Here is a 23,189-nt window from a genome sequence, read left to right on the forward strand (position 1 = left end):
GAAGTAGAGAGATAACTGAAACAACGTCCTCCTGTTTCCTTAAATATAGGGTTTAAATTTGGCTCAATTTAAGGTTTGTACCAAGCACCTTTGGTAATTTATTTCAATTGTCTTTATGTTGCATTTTCAACTAGAGTGTAAGTTATTCAAAGTCACTGAATATTGCTCTGTTTTCTTTCCATGTGTCCCTATAGCTATTAGTACATTATTAGCGGCATGGGACTCTGATAACCTGAGGTTGCCAGTTGAATCCTAACAGAATGGGAGTGTAAATAGAGCATAGAACAGGTGTCTTTCTATATAAGTCAAAATTTAAAAGACCATGTCCATGTGCATTATATATATAATATACACATATATTATACATACATTATATTACATCTAATATAATATGTGATATGCACATATATTATATACATACAATACCCACACACATTTATATTGGCATTTAATCTGGATTGAGCAAAAAAGTTAACTGTCATCTGGAGTTTTTTTGTTTGTAAACTAAATCTAAACTATCAGTTTTAGACACATTGTCATCTGTTAGTAATTTACATGAGGAATAGTGAAAGAATACCAGACTGAAGGGAAAAGAGAAATTATGCTCTAAATCAAAAACAAATAAATTATACAGAAAAGGAGAAAAAGCTAAAGTTATGGTCTGGAACTACGCTGTAAAACAGAGGTGAACACAGTAATTTTCTCCTTTCAGTTTCTACCATGTATTCTGCATGTACTTGATTGGGGAAGTAGCAGTGATTATGTCCACTCACTGTAATTAATGGTTTTCTCTGAATGGGTGCTGTATGCAAGACCATTTACTAGTTTAACAGTAATGAAGCATGTTTCAGCTCAACACCCTGGATTCAACAAATAGAATGATAGTATGCCCATTCCTGATCCAAGACTATTTTTTAAGGTATTGTTTAAAATGTGAAAGATTTTATTTTTTTAATTCCAAGTTCACTTTTGAGTTATTTAACTTTGAAAAGTAATAACTGTATCAGTACTTAAAAATATATCCAATATAATTAAATGATTCTCTAAATTTATTTCCTTGAGCACCTGACAATATTCCCAGGAAACCTCTCCCTGCTATGTTGCTTCCCAGAATTCATATTTCTGTGTTTCAAAACTGCACTTCCTTAGAGAGAAAAAGAAGGTTAGAAAATAATGCAGACTACAAAAGGCAAAGTGTATGTGTGGGGGTGGGGGTGAAGAATTAAGTCTCTTACACTCTAGATTAAGTTGCATTTATATAAAATTTAAAGGTAATTGGTCTTGATATAAAGGACACATTCAACAACATTTATTAAATATGTTTTCATTCTATTTCAAAATTCAAGTGATTCACGAAAACAAATATTACAGCATAGCCCTTTATTGATGCATACAGTCCATTTACATTGTTCAAATACATTTTGAATTTCTAATGCGAACAGTTTAAGGCATAACTCTTCCCACTCAAATCTAGGTCTTTCTCAAGTGAGACACTAGAGTGAGAGCCAGTAGAAAGGGGAGGAAGAGATAGGACGAGCAGAAAAGGAGGGAGTGACAGAGGTGAGGGTGAGAAAGAAGAAAGAAGGGAAAGAGAAAATACAGTCTGAAGTCCACAAGCTTATCTACCCCAAGCATGTGGATATCATATTCAGGTTGTAACAAAGAGGTGACTATGGCGTTTCTTTTTGGCTCTAGACAGGCGCATTCAGCCTGCATTGCATGCATGTCTGTCACCTCATCTAAGTCCCCATTCCTTCCGGAGTTGTGAGCTCCAGATCCAAGAGTGCCCAGTGCACGGTGCTGGGCACGCTGTCCCTTGGTGAGGCTGCCACAGGTTCCTGCGTGTGCGGTCAGGGGCGTTGGTGCATTGATATGTTAGGTGGAGGGAGGAGTGCCATCTGCCAGAGTCTTATCTCGGTCCCCACGTTTTCTGGCCATCGCGGAGGAGTGTGCGAGGACAGGTAGCCCTCGCAGTGACAAGGCGCGCGGAGTGCGGTCGTGAAAGGCGGGGGAGGAGCAGGGTGGCACTGCCAAATCTTAACCGGGGCCCCGGGTGTTTGCAGACCCGAAGAGAGCCGCCTTGGGTCTCCACGGTGTCCTCCAGCAGCTGCTGCCTGAGAACTCTGAGCCTCAGCTCTACCTTGCTTCGGGATCCTCTTCCTCCTCCTTCCCCACCCCCTACCTGGCCTGAACGGCGGGACGCGCGGCCCGGGGGATCCCCTCTCCCCGGGACCGGCCCAGCCCCGGGTCGCCTCCTCCTCCCGCAGCCGCCGCGCCACGGCTCGCCGCGCTCCAGCCGGCACCATGGAGGAATTCCTGGGACACCCGCCTGCAGCCGGCGACTTTTCCCCTGGAATCTCTGGCCTGGCGCCCTTTGGGTGAGATGACGGGGTACTGGCATCCCTGTCGGTCCCAGATTACCCGGAAAAGCCCTGGCAGGGAAAGAGAGGACCCGCGCAGGCTGGGAGCTCCCACTCCTCCTCCAGCGTCACGCTCGCCCTCCGCCGCTGCCTCGCGTCCGGGTCTGTTTATATAGCGTCTGGAGGCCGGGCGGCATTGCCCACCCCCGCCAGGCGGCCTGCCCTCCCTTCCCGGGCTCCGGGTTCCCGCACGTGGCAGACACCAGCTACGTCTTCGCGGAAGGCAGGCGCCGGGGAGTGGAGTGCCGGCGGCCGGGTGCAGCCGCGGCGCATCTCCGCCTTCCGCTCCTCCTCGCAGCGCCCTCGCCGGCCTCCAAGCCCAGCACAGACTTCGGTTTCTCCGCCTCCATCCCCTTTACGAGAAGAGGATATTAAAAAATATTGCCCTTTAGGTGCTCGTGATGGTCCTGTGGGTTCGTTCAGTTGCCGGAAAAGAATGGTAACATGAACAGTGGAGCGTGAGAGCGTCACCGGGGGAAGGGACGAGATTGATGGGCAGAGCGCTCACTTCTCAGAGGATCGCATTCCTAGGACCGCGCGAGGAAGGGACGTCGCGGCGCCACCACTTCCTGGCTGGACTCCGCTGACATCTGTAGCCTCCTTTCCACCAGGGTCCCGGGGCTCCCAGCCTCTGCCTGCAGAGGAGCGTGTAGACAGCGCGCGAAGGTCCAGAAGTTCGTGGACCTCCATCCGAACCAGAGTTCTGCCTGGATCCCGGTGGAGTCCCTGCATCCCGGTGGAGCCCGCAGGCAAGCTGGCTCCGGAGGGAGTTGAACTTGAGTTCAGGTGGGTTATCCCAAGGGGAGCACTGGAAAAGATGTTCAGGGAAGACGAGGAAGGTGACGCTGTTCCAATGTCAAAAGCGGACACTTTTCTTCCTGACACTTGAAGGGGTTGAGCCAGTTCCTCTCAGTTCTCTTTCCTAACCCGCTCCACCCCAACCAAGCCCTCCTACACTAAGGGGGTGGGGGGCGAACAACAGCAGCAACAAAAACTCCCATTTACCTAAGTATCTAGCATGCTGTTGACTTTTTCATAACTTACCTTTAGTCAATGAAACGACCATATTTACTCTATTGCTTTATATTAATGGAGGTCAATGAGCTTAATGATTTCCTCAGTCAAGTCATTTATTTCTAAGCCAATAGATAATGCCTGCGTCATAGTTTTCTGGGGGGAAAGTAACTGTGCGTTTGTTCTGCAGATGGCCAACTCCCTCTGAATCGTGCAGATTGGTGCTGAGCACGCAACAAAAGTTTGTAGCTTCTCAGTTTCTGGTGCTTCGCAGGGGAGAGGAAAGGAATTTGACACTAAACACAAGAAGCAGTCAGGGAGCCATCTCCTTTAACTTTTCTTCTCTGTTACCATTTGCAATGAAGAGGAAACAGAAGAGATTTCTGCAGATGACTTTGTTATTCACGGTGGCTTTAATTTTCCTGCCTAACATTGGTCTCTGGTCTCTGTACAAGGATAAGCACCTGGTGAAGTCAGCGGAACCCGGGGAGCAGCAGGTAAGTGCCACCCAGAGAAAGATCACAGAAGGATTGGTAAGGTAGTGATACTGGTGCGGGGACTCCAGAAACCCATTGTGGGATCGCCTTGGGTTTTCCCCCAAGTCTTGACAAAGCTGATTATTGCAAGACTTTAGAGACTTTGGGGTTTAAGCAAGTAGCTCTTTAAAGATTGCAGCCAGTAACACCGTGACATGTACAACTAGTAAAGAAGTATAAGAGAGGTCAAGAAGAAAAGAAGATAATCTTTCACCATTGGTCTTAGGTTGATTTTGACTTGAGGTGGATGAAAGGTAACTGTTTAACTATGGAGGTGGGAGTGGGTTTGGTGCAAGTTTAGTGACAAGGATAGGTTTTTGGTTTCCATTTGGCATGCAAGTCTATGTTAGGGTGAATTAGACCAACTAAATCATTAAGATTGTGAAGTGGTTCTTTAAAAATCAAGCTACACTTTTCAGTATTTTGGTTGTAAATTTTGCTTAGCAACAGCTTTTTACCCTGTCGAAACTTAAAGTCTCTCTTTCGTCTCCCCTGTTGCTAAGGTGCTGCCATGGGGTACACAGGCAGAGTTATTAAGGATGTTCATTCCGTTTCACAGTCGCTTGATAACAGTATGTTGCTAACAGCTTGCTGTCATACTGGAAACACCCATACTAAAGATATGTAGTATAATATGTTTTCTTTCTACTTAATATGTTACTCATTAGTATGTATGTACCTCATGACTTAACATGCATCAAAATAACTGTGTTCCCAAGTGAACAATAATGAAAACGAGACTTCCCAAAATGTTGATGAAAATCAATGTTGTCGAACTCCTTGTTTATTAATAAATAAAATAGCTTCCATAATTAAACTTTTAACAACAGAATGCAGCCTTCTTCATGATATTGATATACCACTGTTTCAGTTAGTCCTGTGCATCGCCTTGGAATATTAATATTGTTATTTTCAAGGGTCATCACCCATGAACATTCTACACTTTCCACACATAGAAAATGTTGAAGCAGTCCATTCCTGGAAAACAGCAGTATATAGTAATGGCCATTAAATATTTGCTCTTATACTTAATGAAGTTTAATTTTCTTTTTGCACAGTGGTTAGTTGTGAAATATAAAGAGGTAATCTGCTTTCTCATCATGACAAAAAGTCATTACCAGTCTCTAAACTTTAAAGAGAATGAGTTGTCCAAGGATTTTCTGTGGATTGTTATTTTGAGGATAAATGTTGACATATTTTCATTTAGTTGTTAATATTTATTATCCTTTCTAATAGGAATTCAACTTTGGTTTGAAATATATTCTGTTTTGGTTTGAAGTATATTCTGTTTTGTCATTCCAGTGAAAAAAAAGAAGATGGACACTTTGGATGTGAAACTTTTTTTGTTCTTATTTACATCATTCAACCTTTGATGTAAAACAGGATTTTAATAACTTTAATAGTCACTATGCTATTGTGTAAAATCTCCATTCTATACTGGTAAAATAAGAAAGGCAAAATTATTTTTTCTTGAAATTTGCTAATTCAATTAGCAATAACCATCTGAAGTATTTGCTGGTATAGCTAACATAAAACACTAATTAATTTTATTAATGAGATTCTTACAACTTTCACATTGGCTCTATTAATTTTGACGCTGAATGAGAAAATTGTTTGTCTAGTAGCATAAAAAAATTACTGTGACAGTTTAAGTCTCTGATCTGTCATTATTATAATTAAGACTGTTTCCTTATTTCTGGTTCTTCTGTAGTGCAAATGATACTTAATTTCAGGTAATAAAGTAATGGGTATAAAAGACATGGGGTGGCAAGAGAAGTTTCATATACTGTAGAATAAATAACTGAGATTGATGGATATTGTATGACCTTCCAATTTAATAACCCTATGCAAAGGCTTTGAAACCAAGTGGGAAAGAAAATAAGCCCTAAAATGAAAGTCAATCATCTACTTTAATATTACCTAAAAGTTTTAAAACTAATACTTTTTATAGATTAAAATATAAAATTTAAAAGGTAGAAATTAATTGATTACTTACAGAAAGATTGAATTCATTGTAAACTAGAAACAGTTCTCATTGGTTTTATTCTATTATTTATTATAATTAGAAGGAAAATTAGGATATGTTGTCCTCAATAAGCAAGTTTTGGGTAAGTAAGAGTTAAGTAATTAATATTTATATTGGAACAAATAAAAAGCAACTTTTCAAACATGCTTAATATTGTGATGTAATATTTGGCTAATGTATATATATTTCAATGTTAGCAAGGTGACTAAACACATAGGTTTTTAAATTGAAACATAATTTGGCTAGTGGGTAATATGTTATTTCAATTTAGCAATTAATTTTTAAAGGACATTTTCATGGTTAATTGCTAAATGTTCTCCAGAAACCATTTATTACCATATTTCTCTCCAAGTTGCAAAATGCTGAGGGTGAAGATAATGTGCAGATCGAAGCACTGACAGCAATAAGTACTGATGCTAGTCAAACAAGTCACGTGCCCAAATGAGTGAACTATTTTTACAGCACTTATGTGTAAAACAGCCAGGGGTTCTAGTTCTAAGTATCATGTGGTAGTGGTCATAAGAACTGAAAAACTTGCACTGTTTTAAATAGCTTAATTATTAGAAAAGGTTACAGGGGAAAAAATTAATGTATGGAAATTCAAAATTATGGAATGGCTAATACTTTTAAAATATGCATTATTCATATTTTAGCAGATCATATCACTAGTAATTTTTCTATCTAGTATTGAGTATGAATTGTACTAATTCTGCAATCTGAACTAAATAAAATAAAGGGAAATGAAACAGGAAACAATGATGGGAACCACGTGGATTAATTTTCACAATATTTAGTATTTAACATATTTTTTCCTCAAATCTACTCTCTGATTACACATTAATAGTTTGTATTTTCTAGACCTTCATTTAAAAATAAATGTAAGATAACTTTCTAATATTTAAAAATTTTCTGCATCAATGTTGCAGAAAATGAAACAAAGATGTAAAAATTACCAAGTTATTTATTTCGAAGTTTTTCTTTTTCCTTTGCTCTCAGAAAACCAAAGAGGATCGATACAACAGTTTTAATAACACAACACAATTAAAAGCTTTTTATGGTTTGGGCTCTGCAAACTTGAAATCAAGTCACTGAAATAAATACGAAGTTTTTGAGATTTTAAGATTTTATAAAAATTATAAAGTGTTTTTAAATTTTTATTTAGATGTTGTACATTATTATAATTGTGATGTGTTATTTTCAATTGACTTAATTTTGTCTCTTTTTTGTTATTGGGATGAAATAAGTATCTCCTTTATGTCATTTAGAAATATATATGTATATTAAAAGAATCTATTGATAATATATTTAGCTGAGAATGATTGCTATATAATCACTGTACAGTAATTCTTAGCTTCATTTTTCTGTTGAAACATTTGAAATGCTCCTCTTCTCTTGTTTCAGCTGTATTTGAATTAAATACCACTTACACATTTAGGTCATAAACTGTGAATTAGGATTGCATATAGAATAATGCTATACTTTAGAACAAAGCTACTATATCCAGTCTTATTGTGTTTCTCTTTTCTTAATCACTTATTCAAGAATATGTGAAAAAAACCTAGCACCAAATACTTTTTCCTAAATACATTTTTAAAAACCCCAAATTCCAAAAAAAAGTAATGGTAATAGTAATTTAACAACTAACTTGGAAATAATATTAATTACAGACATAATTCAAGAATATTTAGAATATGAAGAGGATCTTGCAATTTTTGAAATAAAAATGAGGGCCCAAATCTTATAATTTTAAAACAGACTTCCTTAAAACTGTTCAGAATGATTTTAGAAGCTTATCTTGTCCTAGATTTTCTACCACATTAAAAAAAAAAAAAAAAAAAAAAAAAAAAAAAAAGCCTAGATCCTCTATGTCTCTTTGAAATTGTGGAATCTTATTATTTATTTGAATTTCAGAATTTCTCTTTTTAAAGTAGGGCTATTCGTACGTGTCACATAACAAGATGAATAAAGTCCTGAGAGATCACACCTTATACATGGAAAACATTGTGAGGTAATGCATTGTTTCTGTCAGATTCACTTGTAAACTATGCTTGACAGATATATGACTTTACTTCCATTAAAAAAAAATATTCTGAAGGGGATACCTTAGCATCTTTGTCTAATTCATCTAATGTTAATCAGCCCTACACTGCAGGGGGAGCCTTCTTTTTGAACAAAAATTTTTTTCCAGTGACTTTTAAAACTCATTTTATAACATGAAAATATCAGGTAATTGGTGCTCAGTGTATGCAAACTGCCTTATGCATTATTTTTTATCATGCTGATCACTAAAGCTGTAAAATATGTCTGTGTTCCTTTTTCAGCAAATACCTTAGAATTTGGAAGAGCTAAGGACAGGAGGAAAAATTTACACCTACACTCAGGATGGCACATTATCAATACACTAGATGTGAAATGACACATTAGTTTGAGCCACAGTGTTCTTAATTAGCTAAGATGTAGATTTGAAATTAGGGTTTTAAAGGACCTTTTCTTGACTTTATGGAAAATCCATTCACAATCACTACAGGGTGGCACTACACGGAACACTGTAACAAGTATCTTAATTGTTTGCTGTGACCTGGTAGATCACTACATGATTAGTTCATCACATTGCCCCATGGGAGACAGAGTGTAAAACAGTCTTCTGTTCACAATCTGGTAACAAAAAAAGAAAGATGATTTTTTCCCCTCTGTTCATTTCTGAGTTGGACAAGCTGTGCTGAATCAATTAGCTTCCTATAAGTTTTGCCTATCAAAGGAGCCAAATCAAGTTGGAATATATAGGAAAAGTGTGAGAAAGGTTGAGTGATTTAAGTGGTGTAGAAGAAAGGATTGAATTTTTTTGTTTGTTTGCCAGGAGTAGCCATGACAACCCTTAGAAAGTTTGCAGCCATGTCTCTCCTTGCAACATTTTTACACAAATGAAAGACAAGCTAAGGGACATCAGCAAGAACATTACAGGAGGAGATAAAACTTAAAATTACGAGAAGGCATCACAAGATGTAAGTGGAATATAGAATCAGACTTAGATATGTTTGGTGCATCATGCATTCCCATTTCTCCCTTGATTGGCTTGCTTATGGGGAAGAGTTTTCGCTCTGGAAACTTCAGATCTTTCAAATCATCTAAGGAGACCATGTTCTTTTCTTTTGCTCATATTTGTATTTGTTTACAAAATTACTGTTACTAAACAAAGGTGCAAATGTGCAAAGAAATAGAAGGTTCTGAGGATGACATTAAAGATGCACTGTCCTAAACTTGCTCTCCTTATCACCTCACTCTACAGCTAATGATTTCTAAATTATCTCAAAATGTAATTGTAATGCTTGAATGGACAGCAAAAAACAACAAATAACAAACCTGTGTGCTATGGAAATATGTATTTAGATAGACACAAAAATATATCTATATAGGGTTCATTTAAAGGTTGTAAAGAAGGACAAGCATTCACAAAACTTCAAGGCATCATTAACTCTAACTTTCCTCACTAATGTATTGATGTCTGTCACTGCTTAACAAGCAAAATGGCATCAGAAAGAGGGTGAACAAATAAAGGTATATTTAGGGTTAATGATGAATTCAAGGTAAAGCACATCAATGTTTCCACCAAGTTTTTTGCTTCCAGTGTGGTAGGACAAAAAGATGTGAACTGAATTATTGGTACCATCAAATAAAATGTATTTGTTTTATTAATTCATTTAGCAACAGACATACACATAGTACATATACCCATGTGCATAGTTTCACTTACAAAGAAAAATTAAATCCACCCAACTGTTTTGTTTTCAGCAATATTTTTAACTTCCATAACTTTTTGTTTTTTCTAATGCTTTGAATCCACAATAGGTAGTTAGGAGAATCTGAAGCACCATTGAAATGAATTATTCTAGAAAAGTATGCAGAAAGATAAAGAAAATGCATCCATCTCTAGAAATGCTTACATCTACTTAGCAAGTGTGAAACTCACAATGAGTATTTAGCATGTTAGTATGGCACAGATTATAAATAGGAGAGTCACTGTTATAATGTAATATAATTAACACAATTCTGCTTGTTATAGAGCATGATAATAGCTACCACCTGTCTTAAGGACTGGTGGTTTCTCAATAAGGACTAAGAGGGCTAACTCTGAATTATTTCAAATATTCAAATACTCATGGACTATGATTTCAATACTTGAAATCTAGAAATCTGGAGAAAATTATAATAGTTTTGAATGTTTCCATCATATTAAAAATGACCAAATTGTTAAGTATGCCACCTAAGTTTTAGTAGGTGGCCTTTCCTTTTCCCTCATATATTTATTTATTTTTCCATAAGACAAGGTGTCACTCTGTCACCCTGACTAGAGTGTAGTGGTGCAATTGTAGCTCACTGCAGCCTTACCCTCCTGGGCTCAAGCAGTCCTCCTGCCTCAGCCTTCCAAGTAGCTGGGACACAGGCGGGCGCCATGATACCTGGATAACTTTTTAAAATTTTTTTTTGTAGAGACGGGGTTTCACTATGTTACCCAGGCTGGTCTCCAACTCCTGGTGTCAAGAGATTCCCCCCACTTCAGCCTCCCAAAGTGCTGGGATTGCAAGCACGAGCCCCCACTCCTAACCCTTTGCCCTTATTTCTGACGTGTCTCCCCAGCTGGAAAATCCAATTGAACTTAAGGAGAAATATCAGAATTTCTGTAGTACTGAGTCTTGTTCTTTTTTAGTAGGTCAGCATGTAGTCTCTAGAATCAAATTATTTGGGCTTACAAATTCTGGCTTAGTACGTTGTGACATTTAAGAACTTATGGATCTTCCCTAGATCAGTTTTCTTATTAATAAAATGAAGGTGATAATACCTTTTTCGTAGTGTTATAATGAGGATTAAACGCTTAGCATCTTTAACAGCATATAAGGAGGCTTAACGGATACATATTTTGTTATTACACACAAGTGTTTATAAACAATCATTGCCTTTACTAACGTAATTAGTGTTTGTTTAATAAATATTTACAGATGGCTTCTCTTTTAGAGACATTGTCAAGAGGGCACAGCAGAGCAATGTCACGGATGTGTTGAATCTAGTAGGGAGGACTGTTGAATCAGTCAATAGAGTTTTAGAAACTAAAAGGACATTTTTCTTAACATTTTGGATTTCATGCTTAAGGATAAGTTGATAAGTTTAATTTATTTTTTATATTATTGTTTATTACAAAAATTACTAAAACTAGTTCTTGATATATTGTATTGAAAACTATCCAAAAGTTGAAGTTTTTAATAAAAAAAAGAAAAAAGAGAAGAAATATTTCTTTGTAGTGACTACTCTCATTTCCTATAAAAATAAAGCCCATGACTCACATATAAGCAATTTTTTTTCTTCTTCTTACTAATTACAGGCAAGAAACTGAGAACTACTTTTGTTGTTGCTGTTTAAATCTTGGTCATGAGTTTGACTGGATTATTCAGGAGAAAAAAAGTGAAAAAGTAAAATAAAAACTCTCAAAATCATTCAGCTACTTTATGGAGTTAGCATTTTTTTCAGTAGAGTTAGAGGACAGATAAAACATATTGCATTGTGGCAGTTCTTCTTATAAAAATTACATACGGTTTGCACTAAGCAAAGGAGAGTTCAGATACTTCAAGTTCGTATGTTGGCCTCATTCCCTTACAGAAGTATGTAATTGTGGGCATGCTACTTAACATGTTTAAACTTCAGTCCCATACATGGAAACACAAAAATTACTTCATAATAGGGTAGCTAAGAGAAATAATTGGATTACATGTTTATTATTGCTTGGTACATAATAAATAATGAGGGAAGATTTACGAATAGCAATCTATACCTTCTCGACTTTTTAGAACATCCATTTGAAGGTAGTAAATAACCTTAAATATTGCGTGCACCTAATAAAGATATAATAAAATATATAAAACCTACTACTATCAATTTTTCTTTTATTGTTGATACAATATTTTTTTGGATATGCAATACATGCACCACACTGGGATAGATCCTGAGGGAAATAAGCAATGAAACCATAAATCTGTTTTCAATTAACTTAGAATCTATTAGTTAAGAAAGGCAAATACACACTTTAATATAAGGCTGGATTACATGGTTTTACAATAAATACATGCTCAAATCATTTAGAGTTTAGAAGAGGTAAAAAATATGTAAGTTATTGTGTGATGTTTATAGTTGGTTCCACTCTAAGTCCTCTGTATCTTTAGTATTTAATCATCCCCCAAATTCATTGAGAAGCTCTTCTGTGTAACTGAATTCACAAGTAAGGAAGGCACAAAGACTGAATTTGAGTCCATGAGCTCTGGATTTATAGAAAGAGAAACTAATTGGCAATGTTAACAGCCACATTGTTTAAGGGTTTCAAAAGGTTATTAGGCTTGAATAATTCGTTCCTGGTATTCTCTTGATTATAGTTACACACAATTATAGAAATTTAAACAAAATTATACTAGATTAAATGGTAAGACTAAATATTTAACTAAAATATCTTATATTTTTAAGATGGATAAAGGATACTGGTGAGGTCAGCATTGATGTAAATGGCTGGATGTGGGACCCTGGTTGGTAAGATACAAGTCAGATGAAGGCTGATGCCCTGAGAGATTAAGGGGACAGTCTCAAGGAGGGTGGAGGTAGTCAACTGAAATAAAGCAAAAAGAGAAGCAGCAATGGTTATTATCTAAAAGGTAAATTTAGAGTCTATGCTTTTAATAGTTTGAATGTTTCTCCTGGCAGGAATGTCTGAGATTTTTTTCCCAGGCAGATATCTTACTACTTTAGACAAGTAATTAAAAATTTCTGAAATAGCCTATACACTGTAAAATATATATATATAATATATGTATATATACACACATATATATATAATAGATGTCTTAGCTAGAAAGATGACAGATGGAAAATCAGATATTTATTATAGTTTATATAATCTTATGAAAAAGATTGAAGGCTATAGTACTGAAAGGAGATGTCAGGAAACCATACAGCCACCTTGTCAATAAGTAAGCAAGCTACCTGTCAACATAAATGCTGATGACCAGACACACAGCATGAAGGAAACAAAGAAATAAACAAGCAAGAGTGTACTTAAGTATAATATAGTAGGTGGGGATAGATGGGTGGGTGGTGGTACTTAATGCAGCTAATATTCAGTTGCCAAAAATACTAAGATAATATATTAATAATAAAAGGATAAACTGATTATAATAAAAGTAAAAATAAAAGTCTACACATTAATAAACTTTAAGGTCACATTTATTGAGCTTCTAACATTTCTCTGACACTGTATTAAACTGCTCTTAAGTCCTCAACACAAATCCATTATATATATATATATATATATATATATATATATATATATATAATAGTACTATCTTATATTACAAATGCAAAGAGATTGAAAAAACTTGTCAGGGTAGTACAGGAATTTTTCTATCAGTGTCAACTATTGAGATTATATAAAGTTCACCATATATTACAACTACATCGGAAATATCTTAGATCATTGCAACACAAGAAATGATATAATCATTTAACTATGAAAGCCAATATGCACAGTGGTGAAGGGCACGGACACTAGCTCTAGGTTCCCTGGTGTTAGCTCCAGTTCCATTATTTAACTACTCAAAGACCTTGATCAAGTTACTTATCTTCCCTGTGTCTTAGATTTCTCATTTCTAAAAAGAGTATAAAAAGAGTGTCTACTGGATTTAGCTGGTATAAAGCTTTAATAAGTTAATCTGCATAAAATGCTTAGAAAACTGGATTGTACATGTTAATCTATTTAAAATGTTATCTTTTATTACTTGTTAGAATTCTAGAAAATTAAGATTGGAGAAAGAGAAAAAGCATGTTCCTATTATTACTTGTTAGAATTCTAGAAAGTTAAGATTGGAAAAAGAGAAAAAACATGTTCCCACACACTTTCTTTCATGAACCATCATGAATATGATTCCCGTTTTGGATACACTTTTGCATTTTTATTTTTATTTTTTGTTTCTAGATCCATCAATGCCTCTTGATATTTTTGTATTTTTAAAGTAGTTTTTAAAAGTGTTTGAATCATGTTTAACTTCTTCTTTCACTTTTTAAATTCTTGAGTAGACCATACAGAAAATAATACGGCACTTATTTTAAAAAATGTTGTAACTTGAAGTAAGGTCGCATGTGGTCCCACATGTCAGAAGCAAACTAGATTTCAACAGAGAGTGTAGCTCTTCCCAGAATATGCAATCAGCAACGAATGCTATTTTGATGACCTTTCCCCTTGTATTTTTAGTTCTGTTCTCACTACATGGTGTTAATTTCTGAACATGTATTCTGCCCTCAGGGAAAAAACAATCTTTTTAAAATTGTGTCATTAAATCAGTCTAGTTGCCAAAGACAATTATAGAAGAATGTCTTTAGGGCTGAATACTTCATTATTTCATCTAACTTGAGTTTTAAGGTTGTTGCTTTGGTTGCATCCAACAGTCAGGTAGAATTGGAAAAATGAAGAACGATGCGGTTGGAGACCACAGTTGAGTAACTTGATGAAGGAAGTGCTTTCTCACGCCCTCTTCTAGTGCTTCCAAGAAGCCAGCTGGCCAGAAAGACAGGGGAATGGAAAGCTGTGTAAAACTAAGTGGTGGGGGAAGATAAAAATGCTTCTGTTCCCTAGCCGAGTGAATTTTACCATTTTGTAGATAGCCTAGCAGAATGGTGTCAGATTAACAACTACGTAATGAAATTGTCCCCTCTCTTCACTTACATAGAAACTTTTAACTTTTCTTTCACAAGCCAAAGGAAATTACATTTTTTGGAAGATCCTTGGCATTCCAAGACAAAGATCTTGAGTTCTAATATGTGAAATACAGAGAGGAAAATAAGCATCAGGGAAACCAGTAGATAGAGCTCAAAAAAAAAAAAAAAAATGCAGAAACACGAGCAACTCTTATCACTTTACACCTCTTCTCTCCTCTTCTCGGCTTCTTAGAGCCTTCTCTTTTCCTCCTTTTCCTTTAAAAGACAAGTTTCACATAGGATTGATTTGATCAGTTATTAGCCCAATGAATAGATGAAAGCTGAGACACTTCAAAAACTGGAATCTTTTGCATCATATAAAACATTCTGTTGAGCATAACCGTATTTCCAACTGTTACAATGTGTGTGATGTGAGAAATATTTTTTAACTCAAGGCTTCTACTGTTGCTCTTTGTTGTCACTGGTTTGTTTGTAATGCTGGAACCTGTTACTTTATTCCAAACTATACAATCAGAAAGTAAATATAGCTTAGTTGTGTCACCTTAACAGAGACAATCTTTCATAAGTTAAAAGTATAAACTGGCACAGTGAAACATAAACTACCTGAAAAGAATCATTCTACATTTTCCTATTCAGCTCTCTTCCTCGTTTTCGGAAACTGCTTTTTCCAGTCTTCTTTCTCTCTTCAAATCTCCCGTGCCACCACCTCTTTTATCATGCTTAGCAGGTAGCCTTCCTTCATTCTTCACTGTGAGTATAGGATTTTCATTTGGGGAGAACCACGACTCATGTCATCAAACCAGAAAGCACTGCCATTTGCATGGGTGTTTTCCCAATTCTCTACTTGCCTCCTGTTACTATGGAAAAACATCCCTAGCTTTAAGATAAATATGGAACCTCTATCCAGACTATGAATCACAACTTTCTTTAGGAACGTCCACATATTTTGTTTTTCTTCTCATTCATTTATTTTCAGCGTTTTCCTCTCAAAACATCCCTCACAATAATATTGAAACATGCTGAGGTTTCTCCCACTATTGGAGAGGGTAGGGGAGCCATTCCTGACTTTCCATTTCTACCCACCTCAGGCTGAATCTGACTCCTGCTAATGTACATTAACCCCTTTCGCCAATACCATCAGCAGTCTCTAAGTAGTTGTTTCAAAGCTGCATGTCATTAGTCGCATTACTTGTTAGAAATTAGATTAACACTTCTACCGAAAACAATCTTCTTCATCTGAGAAGAGGTGGTGAGGTGGGAGATTTGAGGGGAGAAGGGGTTGGAGAAACAGCTTTTGGAAAACAGAAAAGAGAGTGGAACAGGAAACCATAGAGTGATGTGTGCTGGTAATGCAGGCTTCTCGGTGCACACTCCTATTTTAATTCTTCTGTTTTCACTGCCATTCCCAACCAACACCCATACTCACATACATTTACCAGTGTCCTTTACAGACTCTTACTTGTGTTCTTTTCCTAAAAATATGCTCATCGGGAGTGTCAACCTTAAATAATGAGATTCAGAAACTGTTAAGTATAGAGTTGATTCAAATGCAAAACTTGAGAACAGCCACCTTGAAACATGAACTCCAAATGAATGGAATCAGTGTTCCAAAGTGGAAAAGTTAAGGCTATGCTTTATATAGGCAGAGATAAAAAAAAGGTCCAACAGCATTACATTTGCCATACAAGACTAGTACATATGCCACAGCTATTTGATTGGTTACAGACTGCTACATTACAAGGAAGATTACTTTATTACTCTGTGATAGAGGCAATGATCTAAGGGGATCTTATGGCTGCCACTGTTTGGTCTTAATTATTTACAGGAAAAAGGTAGAAGTTGCAACTGCATGCTCTGTGACTCAGGGCACATAGTCACACTCTTCTCAAGGCTCAGAAAATTTAAAGTTCCAACAGCTTTAAGTCTGAATTATGTAATTTCACAGAGATTTGTACAATTACTTTTTGTTCTGCACTTTCCCTGGGAGCATCGCTCACAGGCCTTCAGAATTGCACTTATCAAATTGAGGTTGGTGACTCCTAGATTATTTTCTCTAATCCAAATTTCCCTCCTTGCAACACGAACCACATATGAAGCTAAAATCTAGAAACAGATATTTTAAATGTTGGAAGTTTGAAATTAAATTGCTTTCATTCTCTATACCTTTCCTCCTTCTCTGTGTCTTATCTTATTTAAAGAAGTAACCTGGCTACTATTCCAGCTTTCAAGCTGAAAGTTGATCACTGTCTTTGTTACCTTCATTATCTTTACTCTCAGATTCAATTGAATGCTAAGTGTAGTTGACCTGCAACTGCATAGGTTTGAACATAGGTTTGAACTGCATAAGTACACTTATATGTGGATTTTTTTCAATAAATACATTGAACTTTTTTTGGAGATTATCAGAAAATTGGAAAAAAACTTGCAGATAAACCATGTACTCTGGTAGTATAAAAAAGTTATGTTATGAATGCATAAAATATATGTAGGTGATAGTCTATTTCATGTGCTACCGTAAAACATACACAGAAATCTATTATAAAAAGTGAAAAAAAATTATCACAAGTTATAATACATTTACAGACCATACCTGGCACCATTCACAATCAAAAGAAATGTAAACAATTATAAAGATGCAGTATTGGATTATAATTGCTTGAAATTAACTGTTATATATACTATACTACTGCAGTAATTTCAAGGCCACTCCTTGTGCTATTACAGTGAGTTCAAGTATCAGGAGTATCTGCTTAAAACACTGTGTGATGCTAATCACTTGGAGAAGTGAGCAGTTCATCTGTCTAGTAAATTGCTATCTCAGTAAAACATGATATCACAATTCTGTCATACTTCTGGTCATGTTTAGTGCAAAAACCATAACCATGAATAGCACCATGGGACCCAAATTGCCACTGGTGATGCTGGAAGTACTTCCAAGAAGCAGAGGAGAGTCATGACATTACAAGACAAAGTAGAATTGTTTGATGTGTACCACAGATGGAAGTCCACAGCTGCAGTTGCCTGCCATTTCAGACAATTCATCTTATAAACAAATGAAATAAACTTATGGTACTGATAAATACAATGCAGTATACTACATGTCTTTTCCTCATGCCTTTTTTGTTTGTTTATTAGATGGAGTCTCCCTCCGTCACCCAGGCTGGAATGCAGTGGCTCAATCTCTGCTTACTGCAACTTCTGCAGATTTTTGAGTGCACAAGGGGTCAATTCCCCTAGCCCCGGCATTTTTCAGGGGTCATCTGTACTAGCAGTGCTTCCTACAATGTCCTCTCTTGAATTCATCCACATCTCTTCATACCCCTCGCCAGTGTCCTAGTTGGGATCACCTTAAAAACATTCCTGGAGTTCTGTGAGACACCCTCAGAAGGATACTCTGCTTGCTCTCAAGTTCACCCTCACAGCAGCCAGAGCTGTTTATCCAAGGTGCTTAACTGAGCGGGCTACTCCATTCTTGAATCTCTTTATTGGACTCTTACACCTTCAGATAAAAGCTTGGTTTCTTTAATACAGCTTACCCCGAGTCTTCTTGATATGCACCCACATCTGATTGATCACTATTTCGTTACCAAGTCTCCCTAAGCCTCAACTATTTTGAGCTTCTTTTAGTTTCCTGAGAGTATCATACTTTTTTTCCCCTGGAATTTGAACATATGTTCTCTGCAGTTTTGCCTGGTTAATTTCTAGTTTTCATCAAGCAGTCTCTGGGAAACTTTCCTGATCTCCCATGTTTGCATTAGATATAACAGTTTGATGTTAGATCTTCTTTTTCTGCGCTTATAATGGTACTTATCGGTCTGAATATCAACTACCTCTTTAGATAGTTTATTCTCTATTAATCAGCAAGTTTCTTAAACATAGTAGTGGGTAGGATGATGGCACCTAAGAAGACACGCTCAGGTACCAATCCCTGAAACCTGTGAGTATTACCTTATTTGGAAAAATGGTTATTGCAAATGTAATTAATTTGAAGGTCTTAAAATGCAGAGGTCATTCTAGATTATCTGCCCTAAATTAGGGGTCCTAAATTCAATCACAAATCTTCTTATAAAAGACATACTGGGGAATTTGATGCACAGATTAAAAGATACAGACAGAAGACGTAGATAAGATATGAAGACAGAGACAGAGATTACAATGATGCAGCCCTAAGTGAGACAGATACCAAGGAGAAGGCAATGTGCAGATGAAGGCAGGAATTAGAGTGATGTGGCCACAAGCCAAAGAACTCAAGAAATGCCAACAACCACCAGAGCTCAAAGAGGCAAGGAAGGATTCTCTAATAGAACTTCCAAAGGTAGTGCATCCCTGCCAACACCTTGATTTCAGATTTCTGGTCTCCTGAACTATGGAAGCATAAACTTTTGTATTTTTAAGCTGCCTAGTTTGTGGTGATTGGCTACAGCAATCCCAGGAAGCTCATACCATCAGGAACTGTCTGTCTTTTTTCCTCTTTTTACTTACAGCACCTAGCATTATCTGACCACAAATTAGGTACTTGATAAATATTTCTTGAAATAATTAAGGGTCAAAAAGTTGTCTTTTACACATTGAATTTATTTGAGTTGAGCTATATGTACACAAAAAATAAGAGTATACACAGTCCAAATATGTATAAATATCATATAGGTACTGCCAAATATGAATATAAGAAAGTAAACAGTTGTCATACTCATGAGTTAATGTTCCATTTGCATATTTTTGTTCTGTCAACATTATCCTGACTAAATATGCTATTATGTCAAGACTTAACTGATCTTGATACTGAATATTATAAGATTTCATCAAACATATTGACCTCTGACTATGCTATAGAAGATATGGATTATTTTAATAGCTTTATTAAAAGAAGATAGTCACATCCAGACAAGCCAATGATAACATAAATAACAAAATATAACCATTGAATTTGCTCTTTCTTTAATTATGCAATTTCTGTTGTATAACATTTACTATAAAATGTGTAGGCACACTGCGTGTCTACATTTAAATAACTACCATGGCAATTTAGGAAAAGCTTATTTTTAAAACTTTACTAATCTTTAAAAAAAAGCATGTAGTTGACTGAGTTCATTAATACACAATACAAGTGACCATGAAGCAGCACACTTCATTAAAAGAAGTAATTTTGGGAATACAGACTGATATATTTCAAGGGGCTTATTTTAATTTGAATGCTTCAGACCTTAAGACTTCTATTAGTTTGATTCTCCAGCACAAGTCCTCCTTTGAACGACACCCCGCTTTTTAAAGAAATCTACCTTGAGTTAGGTTCATTTTAATTAGCAGTCACGTGGCAGAAATGTAGAAGCAAGGAGAGAAAGGGAGAAAATTCAAGGGTAAAACATATGAAAGAGATTAGGAAAATTTATAGGAGCTAGAATAGATATGACAACCTTTATTTGGTAGAGGCATATTAAATGCAGTGTCTTGGGGGAAAATGTCTTACTGTTCTGATAATTAAATAACATTGTGTTTGATGAAATGATTCTACAACTTTTCTCATAATGCTAAATTACATCAAGCACATTAATTACATCTCCTCTTGTTTGTACTAGCACTACGGTCAACTTTGAATTTTTTGACTTTTCATTCTGACATTTCTATCTACTTTTTACCTAGCTTTGACCTTCGTTCATTTCACTTGCTTTTGTGTTAATTTCAATAGTGTATGAAAATGGTTTTCAATAGAAGAGGTTTATTGGCTATATTCAAATAGAAAAACATGTATAGAAGTATCAGATGGAGTTGTTTAAATTGAGTCTTTTTCCTTAATGTTACCAGCTCAAAGGCATTCATTAATAAAAATATCACTTACAGATATAATTAAACAAAAATTATACATACCATTGCACATTGTTCTGTGTCATAATAATTGTATTCTAAAACATAACTTTTTAAGTGGTGTTACCTAACGAAAATATGTCCATAGGTGTCATTTTAATATTACCTTTTTTTTTTTGAGACGGAGTCTCGCTCTGTCGCCCAGGCTGGAGTGCAGTGGCCAGATCCCAGCTCACTGCAAGCTCTGCCTCCCGGGTTTACGCCATTCTCCTGCCTCAGCCTCCCGAGTAGCTGGGACTACAGGCGCCTGCCACCTCACTCGGCTAGTTTTTTGTATTTTTTTAGTAGAGACGGGGTTTCACCTGTTAGCCAGCATGGTCTTGATCTCCTGACCTTGTGATCCGCCCGTCTTGGCCTCCCAAAGTGCTAGGATTACAGGCTTGAGCCACTGCGCCCGGCTAATATTATAAGAAAATATGTGGATACACTTTTAAGTAACTACCGTGTTTTAGACACAAACGTATTTTTTAAAAATATTTTATATGATTGTATGTTGTTCCTGTAAGTATATCCAGTTACATATTTCTGCTTATTTGAGACACAATCTGTCCTTGTCTTATGGTAATATATTTGATCTGGATAATTGACAAATTTAGAATATTTTATGTAGTTATACACAACTGCCAATTCCTTATGATATTTTTCATGGAAATTGGTTTTCATTTTCATTTTACTGATGAAATGTAAAGATTCTGATGAAATTTTTTAGAAGAATATATTTTCAAAATATTTTCATTCAGGTGAAAAAATCAAATATTTGCTACCGATATTTGCTGTTATTATTATAAATACAAAATAGTAATCTAATCTATACATGTTTTTCAGTCTTTTACTTGTTTTGTATCTCAAACTTTAAATTGGGCAAGATATTCCTATTTACACTTATTTATCTCATGGATCAATTTATTTAATATGTTCTTGTTTTCATATCTACTTTTTTATTGTCTTATTTATGACAAGTTTTGGATAGTATTTTTCTTCCAGCACTAGTGACATTGAATGAATAGGTAGGCAGGTAGATAGATAGATAGATAGATAATATTTCTATATCTACTTATATAGTTTGTTCCATTGTAAAGATCAATAGGCATGTGAATGCACTGCAAAAAGTATAGAATAAAAAATAAGAATATAAAATAAAATAAAATTATCATTTCTCGTTTTATCAAACATCATATTATTCCCTGGTTTATTGGTTTTATTTGAGTAAGTACAAAGTATTGAGCCATGACTAACAAAAATATCACTTAAGATTCATTAACAAGATAGATTTTTATTCTTAATTATGAACCCAAGCAAAAGAGTCATAAAGTTAAAGGATAAAAGGTAAGTAGGTCTAGACTAGCTAGTAGTAAGCATTGCACCCTGACAACTGTGTATTTCTAGACAAACATCAACATGCAATAAGCTTCTAAGTCCTCCTGTCATCAGAACAAAATGTTTAAATTACCCTCATTTGATTATACCTCCTGGAAGTTAGAGATTTGTGAAAAATTTTTCCATTTTTAAGCAGTCTTAAATGCTCATTTTAATCAAGATAAAATATCATGGAATGGTCAAAACCTGATTTTGATGATGCTACCCTAAGGCCTATTTCACATGTGGCTTAATCAGTGCTGTACTAAGCAATATTGAAAGTATGTAAATGGACAAAATTGTGTATGAAATCTAGGGTATAATATTAACAGCAGCTTTCTTTTTTATGAATGTGAAGTAAAGTATAAATTGCTTATCATAATGGACAAGGGATGCTCAATGAATTGCTATTGACTGGTGTTTAATATTTTTTAAATTTATATTTTATTTATTATAAATATTATTGCTGACAACAAATGGTATCTGTGAATGCATTCTTGGTTTTTAAATATTTTATTCCAATTTTAATCTGTTAAGCACACATTATGTTTAGCCAGAATTTTTTGAAGATGCTAATATTAAAAACAAAATAGAATGAGATGAAAAATGATCTTATTCTCTCATAAACAACCAAAATACCTGGCTAAAATCTTAATTATTTTGACATTTCAGTCATTTTCTTTTCTAGTAGTAGATTCTGCATTTTTTTTGACTTTTTATGGTCCAGGCTCATAGTCACATTTTGAATGTTACGTAAAATTTGTTTATAAACTATGGTAAGAAGAAATGTTATTTCCACTCTTCAACTCTTCTGGTTGCTTAGAGTATTGTCTAAATTATAATATAATGTTCGATTTCTCCATAAGTTAGCCTTGGTATATGGGTTTATATTAGCATAGACTTTGACCTATGGAGTAAACTTTTGGTCCAGCCTGCTAAAAGAAATATATTCAAATAGGGGAATTATTTTAGAACATGCTTATGTATATATTCTATATTTCCTATCAAATAGCTATATTTCTCTAATCCATGAGTATCTTCATCTTTTTTAAACACACTGCTCTAGCAAAATCGTTTCAACCACTGTTTGAAAATACAGAGCAAAAACTTTGCATAGATGTTTTCATGTTTTTGCCACAAAATGAGAAACTTCTTTCTTTGAAATATTGAAAAAAAAATTCACTTATTTATTAAACAAAATTTTTAAAGCCAAGTACTCATATTTCCTGG

The 23,189-nt window shown here is 35.5% G+C and overlaps 2 protein-coding genes across 2 annotated transcripts in view; one reads left to right on the top strand and one right to left on the bottom strand.

Moving 5' to 3' along the window:
- Positions 1 to 1,365: 1,365 nt before the first annotated feature.
- Positions 1,366 to 2,813, bottom strand: LOC104662866. Its single transcript, XM_010363997.2, has one exon. The coding sequence runs from the start codon at positions 2,399 to 2,401 to the stop codon at positions 1,910 to 1,912; it is 492 nt and encodes a 163-aa protein (XP_010362299.1). The 5' UTR covers positions 2,402 to 2,813; the 3' UTR covers positions 1,366 to 1,909.
- GALNTL6 (polypeptide N-acetylgalactosaminyltransferase like 6) overlaps positions 2,616 to 23,189 on the top strand; it is a 1,271,092-nt gene continuing 1,250,518 nt past the window's right edge. The window contains exons 1-2 of the mRNA XM_010363999.2: positions 2,616 to 3,206; positions 3,625 to 3,931. Coding sequence (XP_010362301.1) covers positions 3,794 to 3,931 — 138 coding nt within the window. The 5' untranslated portion in view covers positions 2,616 to 3,206; positions 3,625 to 3,793. The remainder of the gene's footprint in view (positions 3,207 to 3,624; positions 3,932 to 23,189) is intronic.

Source organism: Rhinopithecus roxellana, chromosome 2, assembly GCF_007565055.1.
Source record: "Rhinopithecus roxellana isolate Shanxi Qingling chromosome 2, ASM756505v1, whole genome shotgun sequence".
Taxonomy (NCBI): Eukaryota; Metazoa; Chordata; class Mammalia; order Primates; family Cercopithecidae; genus Rhinopithecus; species Rhinopithecus roxellana.